The sequence below is a fragment of the Python bivittatus genome, unplaced genomic scaffold (assembly GCF_059951505.1).
Source record: "Python bivittatus isolate LINGU-HERP-01145 unplaced genomic scaffold, Pbiv_v1 ctg000240_np1212, whole genome shotgun sequence".
NCBI classification, from domain to species: domain Eukaryota; kingdom Metazoa; phylum Chordata; class Lepidosauria; order Squamata; family Pythonidae; genus Python; species Python bivittatus.
In genome coordinates this window covers 357,441-379,017 of record NW_028277051.1, presented here as the reverse complement: position 1 = coordinate 379,017, position 21,577 = coordinate 357,441, and the positions used below count along the sequence as shown (strand labels likewise).

Below are 21,577 nucleotides of genomic sequence, written 5' to 3'. Positions count from 1 at the left end.
TGGGGGCACCCAACCAGAGGGCCTTGCGAGGGGAGCCCCTGGTTTCCAACCACTCGTGGGAGAAGCAGGAGGAGGTGTTCAGCGTGGGGCCTCTCCGCGTCCATCAGCAGTCCGAAAAGCCTTGGGCCCCCTCCCTCAGCTGGAGGGACACCCAGGGGCTGTGCGCCCTGGGCCATTTGCTCCACCTCCCACTCGCTGGGGCCCTTGGCCAGAACCCACCTCACACGCAGGCCGGACGGGCGCCCGCCCAGCCCCCGGCTTTCCCTACTGGGCCCTGGAGATGTCTGGACAAGACCAGCACCGACGGAGGTAGAGGGGCCTCATCCCCGAGACCTGTGCGGCAGCTGGGCCACAAGCAGAAGGAGTGCCCTGGGGAGGGAGGTGCGATGAGCAGAAAGGCTCCTGCTGGAGGCAGGACTCGGGGCTCCCCCCACCCCCGTGTGCAACTCACCCATCTCGGGAACATGAGAAGCCAGTTTTTGCTGGCGAAGGGGTCAGGAGAGGCCTTCCCCAGCCCTTGCTGGAGAGCCAGAACTGCACATCAACATGCACACCAGAGACTCCGTCATTAAGTGACGTCCTTCTCCCTGAAGCAAAATAAGGCTCTAGTCCTCATCGATCCAAATAAAGACACTGTTTATTCTGAACTTGGAAAATGCTGACTAGCAGGGTTCAAGCCAGAAGCCAGAATGGTTTTGGTTTAGCAGATTATGTGAGCTCCCCTAGCTGGGTCCATCAGTAAACCATGGCTTAATGAAAGCACAGCCTCCTTTGCTCCCCACCATTAGTGAGGACTGACTGCACCTCCTCTCGGGGTTTATTTCCCCTCGAGGAGCAGTTGGGGGCTAGGCAAGGCGCACGTCCACCACAGTTGGAGGCAGCTTCCAGCCTGGGGGCTCAGCACAATCAGTTGCCAGCCTAGCCGTGGCACAACCGGCAACAGGTCGCCCAGTCATCCTCGCCAGGTCAAGCGGAGTTCGGGAGCCCACCCAGGACCCCCGGAAGCCCTGCTCCGGGGAGCGTGCCAGGGCTGGGTTGCGCGGGGACCAGCCGGAGCAGGAGCAGGGGCGTGGCTTGGGCACCGCAGCCCGACCTTGGCGGGGAATGCCCGGCTCGTCTGGTGGGCCTGAGCCGGGTGTGTGGCCGAGGGTGCCCAGGAGGGAGTGGGAGTGGGGTAAAAAGTAAAAACCTGGATTCAGGGCAAAGGTGAAGGAAGGGGCCTGAGCGGACGCAGGCCTGCAGAGAAGGACTGAAACGGATGTCAGAACGTCTGAGTTGGTGTCATCTCGGTTGTTCAGAAGTGCGAATGCAGTGGTTGGTGGTATTGTGTGTTATTTTCTCGTGAATGGCAATAATGGAAAACCAGGGAACAGTTTGGAGAAAAATTGTGCAACATTCAGAATAAATGAGATCTGGGGGAAAATGGTTCAGGGACAATGGAGTGAATGGTGGCAAGTTATACGTAAATGGCAAAGAGTCGGAAGGCAGATTGGTGTGTGCTGAGCATGTCTTTGGTTGCAGTGGGGAGAAAACCAACGGGGACCTTTCGAAGTGCGTAAAAGCCCCCGAAGAGTCAGTGGGTGGCTTGCTGTGGGTTTTTGCCGACGCAAGGAGCGCAGCACCGAGGAGGAGCGCCTGCTCTGGGAGAAGGAGGGACCCAGCAACGGAGGGCTGCAAGGCGGGAAATCCTCAGGATCTGACTGGCTGGGCAGGTCCTCGCCCGTGTACTTGGGATGGGCCTTTCGGGGGGGGGGGCGGGGGGCGGGGGGCGGCAGAACTGGGGAGATGGGCCGTGAGGTCCCGGCTTCTCTAGGTTGCAGCGCCCTTCCTTGGGCTGGGCCGTCAGCTGGTGGGGGAGCTTCTCTTCCTTGGTCTAGATGGGATGGCGGGGGCAGGGAGGGTCAGCTTGGGCCTGATGGGATTGGGCAAAGAGAGGAACTGGGCTGGACCTTGGTCACAGCCAAAAGACATGCCTGGCTGTGTGTGTGTGTGCGCACACGCAGTCTCCATTCCCATTTCCAAGGATATTTGCAGCAGTGGATGTGGGGAGGAGGGAGGGGAGGGGAGGGGAGGGGAGGGGAGGGGAGGGGAGGGGAGGGGAAGGGGTGCCAGAGGGAGTCTGGAAACTAATGGCGGGGGGGGGGGCGGGGAGAGAGGCTCCAGCTTTGCTCTCTTCATCCTGCAAACTCACTTGGGTCCTGCTGGGTTTTTGGATTCTGCTGAACTGTGCTGATTCAAAACAGTTTGGCAGAACCTCCAGATCATGATGGCTTGTTCCAGAATCATAGATTTGGAGGGGGCTTCAGAAATCATCTCGACCAACCTGCTCAGAGTAGGATCTGCTCAAGCCTTTCAAACGCCTATTTGAAAACCTCTCCTGAAGGGAATTCCCCCCCGCCCCTGCTTCACGTGGCTGCCTGTTCCACTGGCCAACAGCTCCTGGAGTCAAGAGGTTCCTCCTGGGGTCCAGCTTGGCCCGCCTGCCATGTAGGTTTCACCCCCAGCTCTGCTCCCGCCGTCTGGGGCCACAAAGAACAAACAAGCCCACTCCCTCCCCTGTATGACAACCCTTCAAATGTTTGAAGACTGCGATGACATCTCCCCTCGGTCTTCCCTTCTGCAGGCTAAGCTTACCCAGATCATTGAATGGTTCCTCAAAGGGCTTTGCTTCCAGACCCCTGACCATCTTGGTAGCCTTCCTCTGAACTTGCTCCAATTGTCGCTATCCATTTTGAACTGGGATGCCAGAACTAGACGCGCAGCTCCAAATGGGGCCTGCCCAGGCCAGAATGGAGGGAAACAGTTACTTTCCATTATTGGATCCGATGCGCCTGTTAGTGCGATTCACAATAGTCTTGGCCTTTCTAGCAGCTTCATCCCATTGCTGGCTCTGGTTAGTTGACAAGGACCCCCGACCTGTTTCACAAGCCGTTAGCCCTCGTCCTGTGACTTGCATATTTTTCTCCCAAACACAGGACTTTATGCTTTCCCCTCTCTCTCCTGACCCAGAGAAATGGTCAAGAATGGGCACTTAGTGAATGTGGAATGAATGAAAAAGGAGGGACCACAGAAAGCTTTTTCTGGGCTTTGGGTAACCCCAAAAGGAAACAGAGCAGTGGAGATGTACATATTCCTATAGGCACTTTGCACTGAGTTCTCTCCTGGAGCATCTACACCTCTGTCACATTTTCTTGGAGGACTGGCATTGCCCACAGTTGACTGTTTGGGTTTGTATAACACACCTAGCCTGGGAGCGCAGTTTGGTCCTTTGGAAGAAATTGCCCTGCCCCGCATCTGCTTGAGCTCCGTGGAGATTGGCAGCAGAACCCTAGACTCCAGGTCACTTTGTCTGGCGGTGCTCAGCACCAAGTGTTTTCCTGCTGAATGCAAAGGCAGGAGTTCTAGTTCAGCCACTGACTTCCCAGAAAACGCATGCAACTGGCGGGTTTAACTGGTCTGGAAGAGAGACCGGCCCATGGCAGGAAGGGGCTTCAGGAAGTATTCCAGTTCAGGTCGACTCATCAAGCCGCCTGTCTCCTCCAGGTGTTTGGGGTGGCCCCAGAGCATCTGGAAAGGACAGGCTGGGAAAAGCCCTTGGCCTCTGAAGCTCCTGAAGACCCCCCTCCTCCCGAGACACGCCCTGCCCTCTCAAGGCTCCTCCAGTCCTGCCCAGCTGCAGGTTCCTACTCCCACTTCTCCGGAAGCACCATTTTCTTGCCCTGTGAAGAAATCAGGAGGACACACAGAGCCATTGTAGACTCCTCCTTCATAAGGCCCTTCATTATGTGCACGTGGCCCCTTCATATTCACCCAACAGGCTTAACTGCCAGCTCGTCTGGGGATGCCGCACACTGGGCACAAATCTCCCTGGCCGACCCTGGTGCTGGCCTGATGTTCTGGCCATGAGCCTTCATCCTGCCTGGGCCATCTGCAGCCTTGCTCCCCGGGAGTGTGCTCTCCTTCCCCCGCCCCCCCCCCCCCAGCAGAAGGAGATCCCGGTGGAAGAGAGCCTGGCCAGGGTCCTTTTCCTGCCGGAAGAACAGAGGCTGACCTTGGGCAGCCCATCGCCCAGACTGAGAGTGCAGAGGTGCCCCCCCCGCCCCCCCATCATCTGCTGGTGCATGAGGGCCGCGGTGTTCCTTCTTCAAGTCTCTGCACCAGGAGAGCAGGAAGGCGGGCAGCCCCGGGCCTTTTGGCCTGGCATCTCCCCGGGTCCAGAGATCACGGGCGGGGACAGAGAGGCAGCGAGCCGGCTGGGTCCAAGGGAGTCTGCCGCGCCTCCGTCGCCGCCGGGGTGGGGGCAGCCGGGCACCCAGCCTGCAGCCCCCTCCCGCACCCGCCTTGACCCTGCAAGCCGCGCGCCCCGGCCGGGAGGGAGGGAGGGAAGGGAGCGCCGGGGAAAGGAGAGGGGAGGCCTCTGCCCGAGAAGGTCGGTCCAGCGGAGCCGCGGATCCACAGATGCTCTGGCGCCGGCTTCGCCGCGGCGCACAGGTGCGGCTGCCTTCGCTATCACGGGCCGAGCCGGGCCGGCGCTTTTCCCGCAGCGCTGGAGGTTGGCTCCAGCCGTTCGCCGCCGCTGCCTAGTCCCTCGGCGAAGCGGGCGCTTTCCACTGCCCGCAAGCCGCCGTCGGCGGGAGGGCGCGCCGAGTCATGGCGGGGGAAGAAGGAGACGGGCTGTCCGCTCGCCCGGCTGGGGGCCGTTGGGGGGGGGTGGGCATTGTCCCCAGTCTGGGACGAGGTCTTTGCATTCCTGAGTTAACACCCTGATGCGGAGCTGGAAGCGGGCAGCGCAGAGCGGGGCCTGGCCTTGTGCCCAGCGCGACCCGGGTCTGAGCGGGGCTCCAGCTCGTTAGGCCTGGCGCGCCGAGAAAAGCCGCTGGCCTCGCCCTTCCTTGTGTTCCTCCCCAGGACCCAGCTGGAGACTGCCGCGCCTCGGTGGCCAAGGTCAGCCGCGGGGAGTTACGGTCCGTGGGCACGTTCCTGACCGCCGCCAGCGAGGGCTTTTCCCCGGGCCAGAAAGCAGAGACCCTCCGATGCCACGGGCTGAACTGGGGGCTCAGAGGAGAGCGCGGGAGGGCGCGCCCCGGGGCAACCCGACCCCCGCCAGCCGACGGCTGCCTTGCGCGCCGCCGCCGCCGCCTGGGTCGTCTTTTAAATCGACTCTGTTACGTCACGTTGCAAGGCGTTAAATCATGTTTCTCTTGTCCTGGGGCTGTTTATCATTTTAATAGGATGCCGTAAAAACGTGGCATAATGCAACACGTAAAAAAAATGGATAAATTATATTAGGGAAATATGGGCTGAATATTTTAATGGGAAGGGTTTAGGAAGACGGACGTCCTCATTAGCCGGCGACGGCGGGCGAGCAGCGGGAGGCCGGGCTGCCGGAGGACCGCGGCCCGCGACGCGCTCCCTCCCTGCCTTCGGCTGATGAACGGCCGAGCCCTTGTCGCGTTTCCGCCGGCCTGGGAGGCGGCCTCTCCTTTTGCGCCCTGTCGGCACGCGGAGGAATTTGGGCCACGCTCCCACGGCCACGGGAGCGAGCTCAGGGAGACCGGCGCGCCCAGGGAAGCTTCTCCGCCCTGTGGTCTCGTGGATCCCGGGCTCAGAAAGGGGCGCGCCCGCCTCCTCGGGGTCCTGGAATTAGCGCGCTGGCTGGCGTAGAGGAGGGCCGGTGGCGGCCGGCCGGCGGAGCTGAAGCGGCAGCTGAGCCGGAGGGGGCGGGCGGGCATGGGACTCGTGACCCCCCGGGGGCTGAGGGTTGAGCTCCAAAACCTTTCCCAGCTAACCAGCTGCAAAGCAAAATGGCCCCCATGGGCAGGCGCTGGGGCTAGGAACGAGGACTCCAGTTGCCGGCCAGGAGCCAGGAAGCTAAGCACTGGCCACAGGCATCTTTTAAATAAAAAAATCTGCCCTCTGATTGTGCCTTTAGATGGCAGGTGCCAGCGAGCCCCATGTTTGGCTTGTCTCTGGAGGAGAAGCCCCTTCCCAGTGCCTTCCACGGCCACTGAATTTATCCTGGACGCAGCAGTCCAGAAGACCAAGGCAACGTCCAGCCCCTGCCCGACCTTTCAGATCCCGCTTGGACAGCAGGGAGGTGCCTCCTTGACTGCCCCTGGGCTCCTTGTGAAGAAGGAGAGGCCACCTGGGTGCTTTGGACTGCCAGTGGGCCACAAGAAAGCCAGGTTCAGGGAAGACCCCTGCCCAAGAGCTGGTGCAGGTGATTCTGACGCTTGCTGGGATGATGGAGTTGCTGGGGAAACTGGAGCAGGGGATGATGGCCCCCTTGACCTGGCCAGGGAGCCCGAGGTCCTGAAAATGGGCTTCCGAAGGATTCCCAAGAGAGGCGCCTTCCACCCCCACGAAGAGTACCTGGCTCCTCTCTTGACCTGAAAAGGCTTCCCTTTGCAGGCTGAGGTCTCTGTTTCTTTGGATGGGGAAGGATCGGACAACACCCCGTAACAACGAGGCCAACAAATACTGTGACATTTGAGTCCCAGGGGCTCAAAAGACTCCTCCTATGGATTCATATTTCACCTGCAGCAATTCCAACTCCTCCGATAGACAAGAAATCTTGGGGGGGGGGGGAGCCTGACCAGAGAGGTTTTCCATAGTCACCATGGAACCTCTCCCTCCCAGCTGAGGCTCTGTCTGGCTTGAGGGAGCCCGTGGGAGCACAGGCAAACCGAGGGCTTACCCAGGGAGGAAAGGCAACCCCCCCTTTCAGGAGCCACCTGAGCAGCGTTGGGGAACCAGGCTGTTCTCCGCAGGGGCCCAGAGCAGGGCCTTGGGCCTCCCCATTCAGGGGAGCAGAATTGCACTTAAGGTTGCCTTCCCCGGAAAGCTTCCCACTCTGATGGCGATCTCAGGTGCCCAGTAGCAACCCCTCCCTCCTTGGTGCAAGCTGGGCCAGACTCCCAGCAGAGGCGGCTGCCCTCACCAAACCTCAAGGGCCTCAGCCAGGCCCCTTCCTCGCTGATCCCCTGTCCTGCCCCCCCCAGCACAAACCAACACCCATCCCTCAGTCCAAGAAACAGAAGCTGAGCCCTGGCACGGGGATGGGGACAGGAGCCCAGCAACGCTTCCAAGGGGTCCAAGCAACCAGGCTGCGAACACCCAGGCCCCAGGCTGAGATAGGAAAATGAAAGCCCAGCGGAAGCCTTGGAGCAGGGAAGGGGAAGCCCCCCCCGAGAAGAGAGTCCGATCAGCCCCCCTTCCTGTAAACAAGGCAGCTGAGGTGGGCAGGCGGCCAGAACTACACTAGTCAATAGAGCCTTCTCTAGCCTGCTGCACACTCCACTTTTCAGGAGTGTATTAATTACATTGTCAATATCTGTCTGTTTCATTAGTGTATTAAATATGTGGATCAATAATATTTATATTATTCAGAGATGGTCCAAAGTGGGGAACAGGGAGGCAGAGAGCAGTGGGGCTGTTTTGGCCCTGGGGACAGAAACCTGGGGCTTTCATGGAAGGCAGGGCGCCCCAAAATGGGCAGCACCGGTTCCAGCACAGCACCAGGGCCTCCAGGCTTGAAATAGAAGCGCCTGGTGGAAAATGCAGCAATGGGGGGGGGGGGAACGGCTTCTTGTGTCCTGAAGGTGGCCGGTGACACCATGCCTGCCCTCATCTGGATCGTGGCTGGAAGAGAAGTCCTGTCTGGTGCCTTCAGGTGGACTGGCAGGGCAGCGGGTGCGTGCTGTGTACTCCGTGGGACCACAGGCTCCCCCCTCCCATCACTCCGCATTCAAGAGTCAGCCAAGGACCCTCCCCCAAAGGTACACGCTGCCATCCTGTCTCTGCGTTTCCCCAACTGCAGGGCCACATGGAATCGGCAGGCAGGAGAGGTGAGAGACAGGGTGGCCAAGCCCAAAGCAAGACCCTAACCCCAAACCCGTCCTTTGTCAGGCACAGAAGCCCTACTTTTCTGGCCACCTTTTTAAACAAGATCAGGGGGACCGATTGCCCAGAGCTAAGCACAGGGGCCAGCAGGGCAAACGGCCAGAGCAAGCATCATCCAGAGAAGGGACACAGAAGAGCGCGACTGGCTCAGTCAGCTTGACCCAGGCCGGGTCTAGCTCCCCGGCTGCTCCAGAAAAACCTCTGGATTGCCTCCCCAGGAGACCTACAACCCTGCCCAGCTGCCAACCGAGAGCTGGGCAGGTGGCACCCTGCTGCAGCCAGAGAACACGTCACTAATGACCAAGCTCTCTTGGTAGGCCAATTGGAAAGACCCTCAGGGAACAACTATGCCCGATGCCAGGTCAGGCCCAAGTGGGTTAGCGTTAGGCCCGTCACCAGCGAAGCGCAGCTGCGTCTTGGCATCTGCCAGCGTGGGGCTGAGCCACCTCCACTCAGCCAGCTTCGACACAATAAGGGAACGTCTCCCCCAAGTGAGAATGCATTATGAAAACTAATTAATTGCTTTCCAGTAATGAGAAACCGCTGGTGTTTGCAGAAAGAGAACTCTGAAAACACAAAAAATTAAACGCTGTTTATTAAGAAAGAAAAGGAAACGGGGGCACCTGCAGACTTGCATCCCTATTTATTTCTGTCAGGAAAAATATGAGAAGAATTTTCTTTGCATAAAAATACAAAAAAAAAAAAAAGACGAGGAGGAAGGCACTGCAATCAGCAACCCCAAAAAATAGTATTAATTGAGGCAAAAAACTAAAACGCTGCTCTGTAGTGGCCAAGATTTCCCAAGGGGAAGAAGAGGCAACACTCATCAGCTCCTCTCAGAAGAGACCATTTTGATTAATATCAGGCCCATCTGATTCAATCTATTAAACTGCAAAGAAGGATATTCTTCAGATAGAAGAGATACGTCTCTGATTCATAATTCTGCCCGTTGCCGTTCCAAGCCTTAACAACTGCCGGGGACTGGGGTGGAGGAGAGCTTGCAGGACTGGGCACGACGGCCCTTGGTGCTGCACCCATCCCAGCCGGGCTCGTCTGGGGCAGAGGAAACGCGGCCCTCCCGGGCCTGACAAAACAGGACCTCAGTGCCAGGAAGGGCTTGGGACAGCCTGCGGCAGCCTGTCCTTCACCGCACAGAAATGGGGAAGAGGCTGCAAAAGGGGCCGGCGGGCCGGGCTGCAACAAGAGAAATCTTCGGCTTTGCTCTCTGCAGTTCCGCCCCGCAGTTGACCGGTGGGGGGCACCTCAGCCCAGCCGGGCGGCGTTCTTCCGGATGTTCATGATCAGCCTTTTGCTGTACTCCTTGTAGTTGACTGGCTTCACCTCCACTGCGGTTGCCTTCAGGCGTGACTCATCCTTGGAAAGACAGAAAGCTTTCGGTGAGGAAGGGATGGCTCGGCGGCTAAGCTGGGCACAGCCTGATGGGCTTTGGGAGTCCCTGGAGCTTAAGGCTATCGACTGTGAAAGGCCAATGCCCTGTTTGCGCTGAGAGGCTGGAGGCAAACCAGGTTTCAGCAGCCTGGCTCTCATCAAAGCAACCCTCCCGTGAACAAACAAAGCCAGCCGCTCAGCCGCCCCCCCACCCCGCCCCCGTCTTATCAGCTTGCTATCTGGGGCTTTGGAGCACCCTGATTGCACACCCTCTGCATGACGTGGAGATTTCAGTCCAATCTGTTTGCTCTCGAATCACCGTGAGGGATGCTGGAGCGACAGAAAGCCCTCCCAGGTCAGAATCCCAGCAGTCCCACAGCTCGCCCCACTGGGGCCCTTGGCAACGCCACAGAAACAGAGCTTGTGGCACCCTGCGCCTGCCTTCGCCACCAGCCCCGTCCTCGAGCAAGAGAACCCCCCGCAGCCCCTGAACCCATCCGGGGGACTGCCGGCCGAGCGCGCCTCCTGATGCCTCAGAACCTCCTTTCATTTTGAGTTGAAGCGGAGCATTTCCCAGCTGTCTTGCCAAACAGAAGTCCCAGCTGCCAGACGGATTCAGGCCCGTCCGGGCCAGCGCCCCCAGGATTGTGACCTGCTCATTGGTCCTCTTACATTGAACGTCTCCAGCTTGACTCGGATCCGGAATTCATGGGAGGTAAAATTGGCGTTCTGGAGAATCTCGTCGAACGCTTGCTCATTCTGCGGAACAAAAGAGCAGAAGCCCACCCGCTCTTCAGCACTCCTCCTGAGTGTTCTGGCCCAAACAGGCACTGCTGGGAGGGGAGCCCCCGTCCTTTGGCTTGGCGCTGGTTCAGCCTCCCTGCTCTGCAGCCGCACCGCGAAAGCGGACCTCCCCCCTGAGAGGAAAGGCTCGGTCTCCCGGCGCAAGATGCAGCTGTGGCAGACCCAGCAGGAAACAGGGACCCTAACCCCACAGTGTGCATGCAGGCAAGCGGGAGGTTGCGGGGCCCAGCCGTCCCAGTGGTCTGCCAAAGGGAACTAGCGGAAAAGACTGAGAGGAAGAGCCAAGCGGGCAAGCCTCTTCCTAGTGCCAGAAGAGCCCCGAACAGCTCCAGGACAGAGGCTCAGCTCTGCTGCAAGCAAGGCCAGGAAGAGGTGAGCAACGCTTCCGAGGAGCGTCCAGGAAGCTGCAAGGTTGCAAAGGCTTCAAGGAGGAAAGGCTGCCAACTGGCAGAAGAACATTAGGATTCTAAGGGAAAAGAGAGAGAGAATCCGAGGAGCTTAGGGCAAGCAACGTTCAGGATCTGTCCGGTACGTTCTATGAAGAAAGCCAGCTGGGGAAGCCGTCAGGCGACAAAGGGGCAAAAGGGACACTCAGGAGGCATCTCGGAGCTGCTAAGGAACCGCACGAACCTTTGGCTTCCAGTTGCTGAGGGAAAAACTGGGGCTGGCCAGGGTGGCCTCAGTCTGACCCAGCGAGCGGTTCCTACGTTCCGGCTTTCTAATGAACGGCTACAGCTCAACCCTGCCCTTTGGGCAGGTGCTCAAACCAGCCTAACTCCTGCCCCTGGCAGCACCCCGCCACGCGTGCGTATGCATGCGTGCACATGCACCTTGCGGGGAAGAGGCTGCCCGAAAAGCATGACCTCATCCTGGAAAGGCAAGGCAAGAGGGGCTCGCCTAGCCACAAAGGGCACCCTGACCTTCTCCTTCAGCTCCCCCAGATAAGCTGTGTTTTGCCCGAGGATGGCCTCTGCCGACTCCTGGAAACAGGTCAGCCACTGGTTGTCCTGGAAGTCCGCAATGTTCACCTGGGGGAGGAAGAAGAGAACTGTAACCCCCTGAAGCCAGACCCACTCCCGCTGGCAGCTGAGCACAGCTGTGCCACAACCAAACGCTGGCGTGCAGACCACAGTTCCTAAGAAGGCCGAGGCGGGAGCAGGACGCCTGCTGCGCCGGATCCAGCCTTAGGAATCCAGGTAGTCGGTCCTGCTGGTGGGGGGCCTGAAAGGCCGGGCCCTGCCCTGCCCTTCGCTTCCTTCATCTGCGTTGGTGGAACTGGCATGAGCCTGATTTGGGCCTCCGTGTTTTAGCTGCAGGCCCAAGTACAGGAGCGTTTTTGCTCTGTTGGGAGCAGGCAGGCAGCAAGAGGCAATGAAATAAATACAGAAATAAAAATGAACCGGAGGAAAACTGGAGACAAGGAAGCTGCTATACCTTCCAGCCTCGGCACATGGCCGAGAGTCCAAGGGAAGGAATTCCCCCTCTTCCCCCACAGCCAGGGGCCAGAGGTCCAGCCAAGGGTCCCGCGGGGTGGAAAAGGTGGCCCATCCGCCTCGGCAAGCAACTGCTGCCCCAGATCAGCAAGCATGGGCGAAGGGCTACCAGAAGGCTGAGCTGCTCAGAGTTCAACGAGAGCCACGGGGAGCACCCACGACAGTTCACAGGGAAGGGAGAATGTTAATAAACCATGGTGGAACGGGGCCTGGTGCTCAGTATCTTAACCAAGGCAGGACAAACTGTTTCCCTCTGCAACCAGGAGCCCCCCACCCCAGACACTGTTTTCTGTACAGGGCAACCTGGCCAACAGAAAGAGAACACCCCACCCCAACAGCAGCTCTTGCTCTGGGCCTGCTGGCTGGAATCAGCACGCCGCAGCAGCAGCAGCAGAACCCGCCCCGGGACGACCCATGGTGGCAGAGTAGGCACCGAACACCTGGCATCAGCATCACGTGAAGGAGAGAGCGGCAGAAGAAATAAAGGAAGACGGCCGAGGGGCCTATAATTCGCAACCATTTCCCCTCAGCCCCCCCCACCGGGTATCCTTCACAATGAGCCCTTGCCCCGGGGGAACCGATTTTATATTCTCCAACAGTCAAGGAAGGCGAGGGCCATCCATTCAAAGAGGCTGCTCTTTTCACCGCTCCATTAGCTGAAGTGAGCCTCCAGCAGCCAGCAGCCCTCCCCTTCACTGGCCCCCTGAGTGGGGGCTTCTAAAGGGAGATCACAGGACTGTAATTTGGGGGCACTTCTGCAAGCTGAAGGTTGAAAAGGCAGCCGGTGGGGCAGGCAGGCGTCGCCAAGGAAGTCCTCTGACACATTGCTCTGAAGCAAGGCGCGTTAATGCACAAGACGCAGAACATTAACCTCCAAGGAGCTAGCTAAATAGAGGGGGCAATTACTGCTCCCCAGAAGTGCCGTTCTGCGTCAGCTGACTTCCCTACAAAAGAAGCACAGGCCGCCGAATCTTCTGCATAAGGAGAGCGATGGCAAAGGGAGTCCGGCGGAGGGTCCTGGGTGAAGAGGCCGTGCAAGGCCTCAGCGGCCGAGGGGTTTTTGAAGCAAAGGAGAAGCAAGCTCAGATAGGCTGGAAGCAGCCCACCGGGACCCCCTTGCGTGGAAGACCTTTGTTTCCTTCTCTGAAAAGCAGGAGGTCTTGCATGCTCACCGCAGCATGCAGCTTTTATACCCCAGGATCCAGCTCAGCATGGGAGAAAATGTGGGGTGAAGGGGAAGGTGACAAGCCCAGCAGTCTGGGGGCATGCAGCCCCACACAACAGCAAAAAGGGGAGCCCCAAGAAGTAAGAAGGGCAACCTCTCCTTGGCACTCTGGGTGGCTTCATGGATCCCTTCCTGCGGCTTGCTTGACACCCCCCCCCAAGGCCCTAGGGACTTCCGAGGGGCTTCCCACCCATCCGGTCAGCTTCCCAGATGAGCTGTGCAGGGCTGGGCGCTACCGCCTGGCCGGGCCGCAAGCAAGCAGCAGGCAGTGAAACATTTAGCCAAGTTGGCAGGATGGGCACATTCTGAGCTGAAACGTCCTGCGCAGCGGGCGGCAGAAAGCCTTCCGAACCCGCTCTCAGATTTCTCGATCTGCCTCAAAGGTGGCAGGCGTGGTCAAAGGGCCTCGTGCTTCACAGAGCGGCAGTGCGCCATTTTTCTCCAAATCCTGGAGGGTTGGAAGGGGCCTATTTGCTTCCTTTAACTAACTCAGGAATCCAACAGAGAGCACTGCGACAAAGGGCAGGGCAGCCTCTCCTTGCATGCTTCCACCCAAGGGAGCTCTCCAGCCCAGCCCAGCCCAGCCCAGCCCAGCCCAGCCCAGCCCAGCCCAGCCCAGCCCAGCATGCTGTTCTCTTCACCCCTCTCCACACGCCCATCTTCTCAAAGCGGGACATTCCCTTTCCCTCAAAGGGTCCCTGCAGAATTTAGCCCGGAGCCCCTTGATCGCCCTCCCTGCTTCTCTCTGAACCTGTTCCCGTTTTTCAGGAAACATCTTAAATGAGGGTCCCCAGAACCAGGCAGAAACTTAAACCGGGCTTCTCCTCCGTGGAAACGCTACTCCTGCTGATGTAGCCTAAAACCGCATTTGCCCTTTGCGCTGTGCCATCACGGTGCAAGCTCACATTCAGTGGGCGAAGGGTTGTCACACAGAAGCGGGAGCGGACTTGCTCTCAGCTGCCTCAGAGGGCAAGACCCAAACCAGGGGATTCAGTCGACCGGTAAGGAAGCCCGGGCCAGACGGTCCCTGTCGGACCTGTCAGCCAGCGGAACAGACTGCTGCATGACACAGGGAATCCCCTCTGGCGAAAGTCTCCGGACGGAGGCTGGATGGCCATCTGCCAAAGATGGGCTGAACTAGGTGACCTCTATGTTCCTTCCCATTCAACAAAGCACTCCCCCAAGACCTTTTTCACAAAGCCAGGTACGCCATTTGATTCTTACTATCCTAAGGGAAGTACTTTGCATCTCTGAATTTTAATGTGATTGCTTTCAGGCCATGTCCCTGGCCTATCAAGGTATTTCTGTATCAAAAAAGGGCCCAACCCCGCGCCCAGGAAGCAGTCCCCCTCTGAGCCAGACCTGGGGTCCCCACGGTGAAGGCCTGTCCGTGCTGATGGGCAGAGGCGGCTCCCAGCTCCTAGCAGGGCCTTTCAGACTGCGCCGGTGGGGTGGGGTGTGTTGCATCTCAAGACTGAACCAGGGACGCTGCCCGGGACCCCTGGCCGGAACAGATCAGCACCATGGGGAACCAGGCCTTTCCTAGGCCGCCCTACGAGGCCCTTCTCTGCTGCAGCTCTCTCCCGCAGGCCGAGCGCCACCCTCTCGTGCCACCCGGGCTCTAGCTGGGAAGGTCACCCAGAAAAGGTCTCCGAAGCCCCTGGACTCACCGACAGGATCATGCGGTACTTGAAGTTGGGGAACTCCCGGTCACATTTTTCACAGCGATAGAGGCCATTCTGCTCGTCAATCACTTTTTTATTGCAATCTTGGGAGGGACAAGCTTGGTACATGCAGTTCTCCTTGCGCAGATACACCACCGTGCCCACACAGCTGAAGTAGTCGGCCTGAAAAGGCAATGGCCGCAGGGACAAAGGGATCAGCTGGGTGCTCAAGAGGCAGTGCCACGGCCAGGTCTCTGAAGGCCAGAGCGAGTGCCAGGATGGCAGCCCCAATCCTGCACCTGCCATGCTGGACTGCTGACCTGACCCTGCTCAGAAAGGCCATGGGTCCTCCTCACGGGCCGCCACGCGGCCAGCCATCCCGTGGCATGAATAAAGGAACCCCGGACCACAGAGTGAGTTCGGGTGGATCTTCCCTTCAGTGGCACTCGCTAAAGATGCTCCCTGTGCTGAGAGACTAGCAGTGACCCCCGTGCTGGATGGAGGGACCCTTTAGCAAATTAAGTAACTGGGCTGGCTGACTGGCCAGGGAAAGGCGCCTCCCCTCCGAGGCGCAAGCCCCTGCCCTCGCTCGACCCCCCGAAGGGGAGCCGTTGTTCACTCTGATTCAAGGCACAACACCAGGCAGTAAGAGAAATTAGGAATCGACCGTCAGTTGCAACTTTTTTCTATTCTTATTTGGTCATTTTCAGTCATACAGAGTTTAAACATTTTAAATGAAATTGGTCAACGGTCACAGTCATTCAGTTCATTATGATGTTTCTGTTCCAGTAAATTACTGCTAGTTACTCCATGTGCCTTTATCTGGCAATTTATTATCAGATCTTGGAAACCCCGTAAACAGACAGCAGACTCAACCTGAACTCTGGGGTTGTCACAACGCCCTTGCAGGGTGGTCCACCACTACTCTTGGGGGTGAACACAGACCCAAGGCCCGTTCCCACGGCCCGAGGAGACGGTCAGCACGCCCTTCCGGCCTCCGCAGCCACCCACCCCTTGCTCCCCCGCAGCGGCCATCCTACCTTGTCCCCTTGGCCCAGGTTCTCCGATTTAGCCTCGTGCAGCGTCTTCCAGGTGGTGCTTCCCCCGGCTGCAAGCCCGCCCCGCCCGGAAGAGATGGAGGTGGACTCCAGAAGCTGCCCTTCCGAGTCAAACCTGGAACAACAAAGGGTGCACTCCCAGTCCTGAGGAGCAGATGCAGGCAGCCTGCGTTTATTTTTAGGCGCTCGCTGCACGAGGGGTTTTTATCAATGAGTCGCGCTGGAAACAATTACAGGAGCTTGCATATATTAGTCACCCAAAAAGCATTCCAGGATAAGCTAATGCTCCATTTTAATTAGTGCAGTATTTTATCATCCAAGGGAGCAGAGAGAGACCTCGCTTAGCTTCTGCTTCTGCTTCCGCTGGCGGCTGTGGCTCTGCACTGCAGCTCTTCCAGAGGGAAGGCACCGGGACCTTTCCGTGGAGAGAGCAGAAGAAGGCGGACCCCTCGCTCTGGAAAAAGCCAGCCAGGCCCCACGTTGAAGCCCGGAGCACCGGCCCTCGCCTTCAGCCGCGAGCTGCGCCGTGTCGTCTGCCTCCCTGAGTCACGCGCGAGGCCAAGCAGCCAGCGAGGAGCGATCCTCGCAGGGAGAGCCAAGGGCTCAGCAACAGCCGGGGGAGCTGCTGACGATGGCGGCCACGCAGCAGAGGGTCCCCGGAGCCTCAGCCAAGCTGCTTCTGAGCCGCAAGTGGGTTTGGATCCGACTGGGCTCAAGAGAACAGAAGGGAAGGGAAATGCTGCTCGGGCACTCCGGACGCCCACGGCCGCTGGAGAAGCACTTGGAGGCAGCCAGGAGCCTGGGGAAGGAGGAACATCGCCGCTTGGCCGATGTAAACATTGGCCTGTCTGTCGGCACAATTTTGGTGCAAAGAAGCAGGAGGGGGAGGCCTCTGCTCCCACCCTCCTCTTTCAACCGCCCCCTCCCTGCCAAGGGGGAAGAAATAAGCCCAAGACCTGAACCCCGCTCCCTCTCACGTCAAGGCAGGCCGCCTGCAGCTGGCAGGGGGGAGCCCTGGCCCCTTCCAGGTCCTCTGCTCTGCCTTCCTGAAGGAATGGCAGGTGACCACCCACCTGGGCAGGCCCGGTGGGAAAACCTTTGCTCGTCAGCTCCTCCCCTCGGGGGGGGGACCTGCCACGCAGCTGACTCTGAAGAGGGCAGGGGAGGACTGCTTGGAGGGGGTGCCTCTGGAGGAATACGTCCCCACAGGAAGAAGCCTTTTCCTGGAGTGGGGAACACGACCCTGCTCAGGCCCCGAGAAAGAGCCAGGCCAAACCACAGTCCCCGGCCTGCCTGGGGCTTAATTGCAGGAAGCCCATTCCAGCCCCTGTGCCTTGACTCTGGAACAGTGGCTGAGAACACATCTGACCTGCGGGAGAGTGTCCGGGCCCTCAGAGCAACCTGCCCACCGCCCGCCCACCCTCCCTCCCCACCCACTGGCACGGGTGCCTCTGAGGCATGACTTCTCAGGTGCTCCCTCCCTTTCTTCCCTGGCATTTTGGCCAATGAGGCAGGCTTCTGTCAAGAGCCCCACCAAAGCCTGCAGAGCCATCTGGGAGCGTCAGCCCACGCAGCAACGCTCCACGGCAGCCCCCATCGTCCCTCCTCTGCTGCTACCTTCAGACGGGCGTTCTGCCCGTGCAGACGTTCCAACAAAGACAATTCTGCTGGGGAAGATGGGCTGCTGCCTCTTCTGTCTCTGGCACAGCCTTGAGCAGGCTGAGAGCACTTAAGGGGAACAATGTGCCCGACGCAAACGAGGGCATTAAAGCGCCTCCACCACTAATAGCTGCTTGTTCTCAGCACCACGCGAGCCGAAGAGCCGTCTCAGCCTCATTTTCAAGAACGGGGACCGGAGAGGGAGATCAAGGGCTTTCTCAGACTGGCATGAGGATCTATTGTGGCTAATTGAGGAACGAAGGCAAGCTCTCCAAGTCTGTCGTTTCCATGCCTGAGTTAAACGGCAGGCCCCCACATGGCTCTCCTTTACCCACAAGAACTATTGTAATTCCGTGCCCTTTAGGCAGAGGCCACCCACAACGCAACGGGAGGGCAAAGGACCCCCTCCAGGGTCAGGCAGCGGTCCTGTCCGAAGGCTTCAGAAGGCTGAGCCCCGCAACCAACACAATGAGAAGGAAACAGCACGCTCGGGAGAGAGTTGGTTTGGCTGGCCCAAGTCCTCCGGCGTGCCCAGGCCAGATTTATTTCGTGCCCTGGACGAAAGCAGCGGCCCCCCCTCGACCCTGGCCTTTCGGCTCCCACCAGAGGAGCCCAACCCCCTGTGCTCTCTTGCACAGGTTGGAATTAGTGGGACTGGCTCCCCGCTCAAGGCCTCAGCAGCTAAATCTTTACAGCTGGCCACGGGAGGATCGGGCGTCACATGTCGCCTCTCAACCGCAGAATAGCTCGACTCACACACTACACCAGACTAGTCAGCATCTTCGCATGTGCTGTGAACCAGCCCCTCACAATGGACAGAACCGAATGGGAATTTACCGCTGTTCTTGGGGAAGGCGTGAAAGAGCCCTTCAGGAGGGACTTGGAGGAGTAATTACACAGTCCAGAGACTGAAGCAAGCATAGGAAGAAACTCAAAATAACCCCACCTTGATTTTGTGTGTTATTAAGCTGGGCGGGGGGGGGGGGGGGGGCAGCAGCAGAGAGAAACCTGGACAGGCTTTCGGGATTCTGTTATTCTACCCCCAACAGTAAAAGGGCACTCTTGGAATCCCTGCGGCACCTCCTTCTCGACCTGTTCTACCTCGAAGGGCTGACAAGAGTAACCTTGCTTGTTCTGCAAGCACAGTCTGTGTGTCTGTATTTGCTTGGCTTTGGGCTTGAGTCTCTCAGGCTGGCTTGCCAGCAGCTCGCCAAGAAGAGGCAAAAAGCAGAAAGGGCAGAGCAAACTTACCAGCCACGCAGCTTGAAGGCCTGTGGGCAGTCGGGGTTCACGAGGACCGTGCTCGATGAAACGACAGAGAGACTCCGCCCCCCAAAATCTGAGACTCGGGCTCCCCGGATGGCCACGACAGGCTGCCGGGAGCCATCGAATGTTTCAGCCTGCAAAGCCGGAGGAGGAGCAGAGATGTTAAGGTCACGGCAGCAGGGCACGCAAGGGCAGCCTCAGGGAACTTGAGCAGAAAACGAAGATGCCCTCAGATGGCCGGGAAGGGCCGGAGACATTAAGCTGCTTGTCCGCCTGCCTTTCGGGGAAGGAAGGCCTTCCCGCTGCTCCTTCCGAGACCCCGGACCTTTGTACCTCAGGCTTCCTCGCTTGAGGGGCATAAGGTCTGGGGGGGCAGCAACTCTGCGCTCTTGCCTTCAGCCCCAGTGCTGCACCATGCAAAAGGAACCCCTAACCCCAGCCTGATCAGGGAGCACCCCCTGCTCCCCACCACTTACTTCCGCTCCCCAGAGAGTGACTGTCACCATCTTGCCAGACATGTCCATCAAGTGCATATCTCTCTTGAACACCTCCCGACTGGAAGACCTGATGGTGATTTTTGCAGCATCCTCGTAGCTCTTGCAGATCCCAATTACATCTGAAAAACAGCCCAGGCTTGATGGGCACAGATCTTGCCCGCCCCCAAAAGGAGACTGCCTTCGTCAGCACGGCCTGCCAGGAAGCTCTTCCTCTGGACTGAAGGACTGCAGCCCCCCCATGGAGAATCTCTGCTTCAGAATTAGCCCCGCCAGTCCCTCAGTGCTTCTTACAAAGCTCTTTCCTTACTGGCAGCCCAAAAGGGAAAGCAACAGGGCTGAAAATGAGGGCAGCTTCTCTCCAAAGAAGAGGTCAGCACGCACCTCAGGCACCCCATGGTTGCCCGAGGTCCCAGGCAGCAGCAGGACCTCGGGCAACTTTGGTCTTGCTTCCTAGGCTTCCGTAGCCCCTTCCGGCTGGCCCTGGGGCCGAATGGCAGGTCAATGCGCAGCAGGCACCGCGCAGAGGCCCAGAATGGGAGGAGCGTCGCTGCCCTCAGGCTCCCCGCTTTGCGCAACCTCCCTGGGTTCCGCCAGTGTGAACTTGGCCCCTGAACGGAAGTCCCAGGGCAGCCTTCTCTTGCCCTCAGCCACAAGAGCTACCGTGGGGGCCTTGCAAATCCTTCAAGCGGACATGCTGCTGCGGCTTGCTGGAGGTGATTGGTGCTGGTAGGGCTTTCCAGCCAAGCCAGCCTTTCAGTAAAAGCTGAAATCACATTGCCAGCAGGAGTGGGCAAGTCAAGAGGATCACGCCAGCAAAGGCCGGGAGTCCCAACCAAAGTCCAAACAATGCCGTTCTGCTCATCGGGTCCTTGTGATCTCACCTGTCGCAACGTGGCCTGGCTAGCCAGCGAGAGGGCCACACTCGCCAGCCCCGCCCTGTCCGACTCACCCACGAAGGAGTCCTTGCTCACGTTTTCCAAGTCACCAATGGCAACGAAGTCAAACTGCACCGTGGGCAGGTGCTGGGCATCCTCGCAGGGAATGACGGACGTCTCGCTGGTGAACGTGATCTCGTAGTCATTCTTCACAGCCGTGTACTGCTTGTTGGCCGTCTTCAGGCTGCCCTTGGAAAAGTAGTAGACCTGAAGCAGAGAGAGGGAGCTGAAACTTGGGGCACGCCCTGTGCTGAGGATAGGGCCTTTGGAAACCCGGCCTGGGTAAGAGGGAGGGAGCGCCGCCTCGGCCAAGACCGTCATCTCTTTCGGCTCTTGGCTCCAAGGTTCGTCTGCCTGCGCTCCGGACCTTGTTCAGTTGGTCGGAGAAGGCAGGGAACCTGGGCCCAGGAGACTACAAGGGCCTTCTCAAGAGAGAGGAAGCTCCAACCTTTCCCAAGGAAGCCATAAAGCCCAGCCATAGGCAACAGTTACCTACAACAACTTCCAAGGCCGAGGGCGGACATGAACCTGGGTCTCCCCAGTCCCAGACCTATACCTTCACCACTGTCAAGCTGATCTTAAAAAGAGAGGTGTCCCCCATGCCTCTGGATCTCTCAGTAACGCTCACAACAAAAGACTATGGTACAGCTTTGAATAGGTGTGCGGCTGGGTGAGAGAAGCACAAGTTAGCTAACGTCCTGCTCAGTCACTGCTCCAAAAAACAGAGCAGAACCATCACCGCTCGGTGTTGGGAGCGCTGCCCCGGGGCTCAGCAAGATGCCTCCTCCTCCTCAGCCAGCATCTAATCAAGTCAGTCACCTGAGATGTGGTCTAGGCTGCCCCCACAGGTGCATGGCACTCAGCTTTCCTTTATGGAAGCCATGGAGATGATGTCTGTCCTAATCCGATGCTTGGATGTAGCAATGGTGGGAGACATACTACAATCCCTTCCCAGCCAGGTCTACCTTTCTGGTTGCACCCTTGAAAGACGGGCGGCCTGAAAGACAGCTCGGCTTCTCCCACCTGTTCCCCATCCAACCTTATGCTCCTCTTTAGAGGCCCTACCCGAGAGCCCTGGTGAAGGATGCAAGACAGCGACCAAGAAGAAGACACACCTGTTTGGTAGCAGAAGCCCTCCGTTATGGAAGAGTGTCTCGGAAAGGTCGGTGGCCCAGGATAAAGACTAAGTTGCTAATTCAGGATCTTTAAATAAGGCCAACTTTGGCCGGTCAAACTTAGTTATTTTAATTGTACTTTACAGGTAGTCCTCACTTAATGACCACAACTGGGAGTGGCAACTCCATCGCTAAGCGATGCGGTTGTCAAGTGAGATGTCACATGACTGCGAGTTGCAGTTCTACTGCCGGCTTCTCCATCGACTGCTTGTCGGAAGCCAGCTGTGAAGCACGCAAATGTGACCGCAGGACGCTATGACGGTCATAAACGCCTGATGGTCATGAAGCGCTCGATCACGTGACTGTGAGGATGCTATGACAATCATAAATGTGAGGACTGGTTGTAAAGTTAGTTTTTCAGCACTGACATAACTTCAAACGGTCACTAAACAGGGCAGTTGTTACATGAGGACTACCTGTACCTTATAACTGTCAGCTTTGCGAGGTAGTCCAGACAAGCCCACCCAGAAGCAGTAGCTCTAACTTAGAATCTTGAAAGTCTGAAAGTGC

At 58.4% G+C, this 21,577-nt stretch overlaps 1 protein-coding gene across 3 annotated transcripts in view; it reads right to left on the bottom strand.

Moving 5' to 3' along the window:
- Positions 1–8,475: 8,475 nt before the first annotated feature.
- Positions 8,476–21,577, bottom strand: part of RPA1 (replication protein A1) — a 29,598-nt gene continuing 16,496 nt past the window's right edge. For all 3 annotated transcript variants that reach the window (XM_088138637.1, XM_088138638.1, XM_088138639.1), the window contains 8 exons: positions 19,907–20,099; positions 18,937–19,076; positions 18,446–18,594; positions 15,518–15,650; positions 14,484–14,660; positions 11,016–11,123; positions 9,964–10,050; positions 8,476–9,276 (listed from right to left, as the gene is read on the bottom strand). In XM_088138637.1, coding sequence (XP_087994763.1) covers positions 9,166–9,276; positions 9,964–10,050; positions 11,016–11,123; positions 14,484–14,660; positions 15,518–15,650; positions 18,446–18,594; positions 18,937–19,076; positions 19,907–20,099 — 1,098 coding nt within the window. In that variant the 3' untranslated portion in view covers positions 8,476–9,165. The remainder of the gene's footprint in view (positions 9,277–9,963; positions 10,051–11,015; positions 11,124–14,483; positions 14,661–15,517; positions 15,651–18,445; positions 18,595–18,936; positions 19,077–19,906; positions 20,100–21,577) is intronic.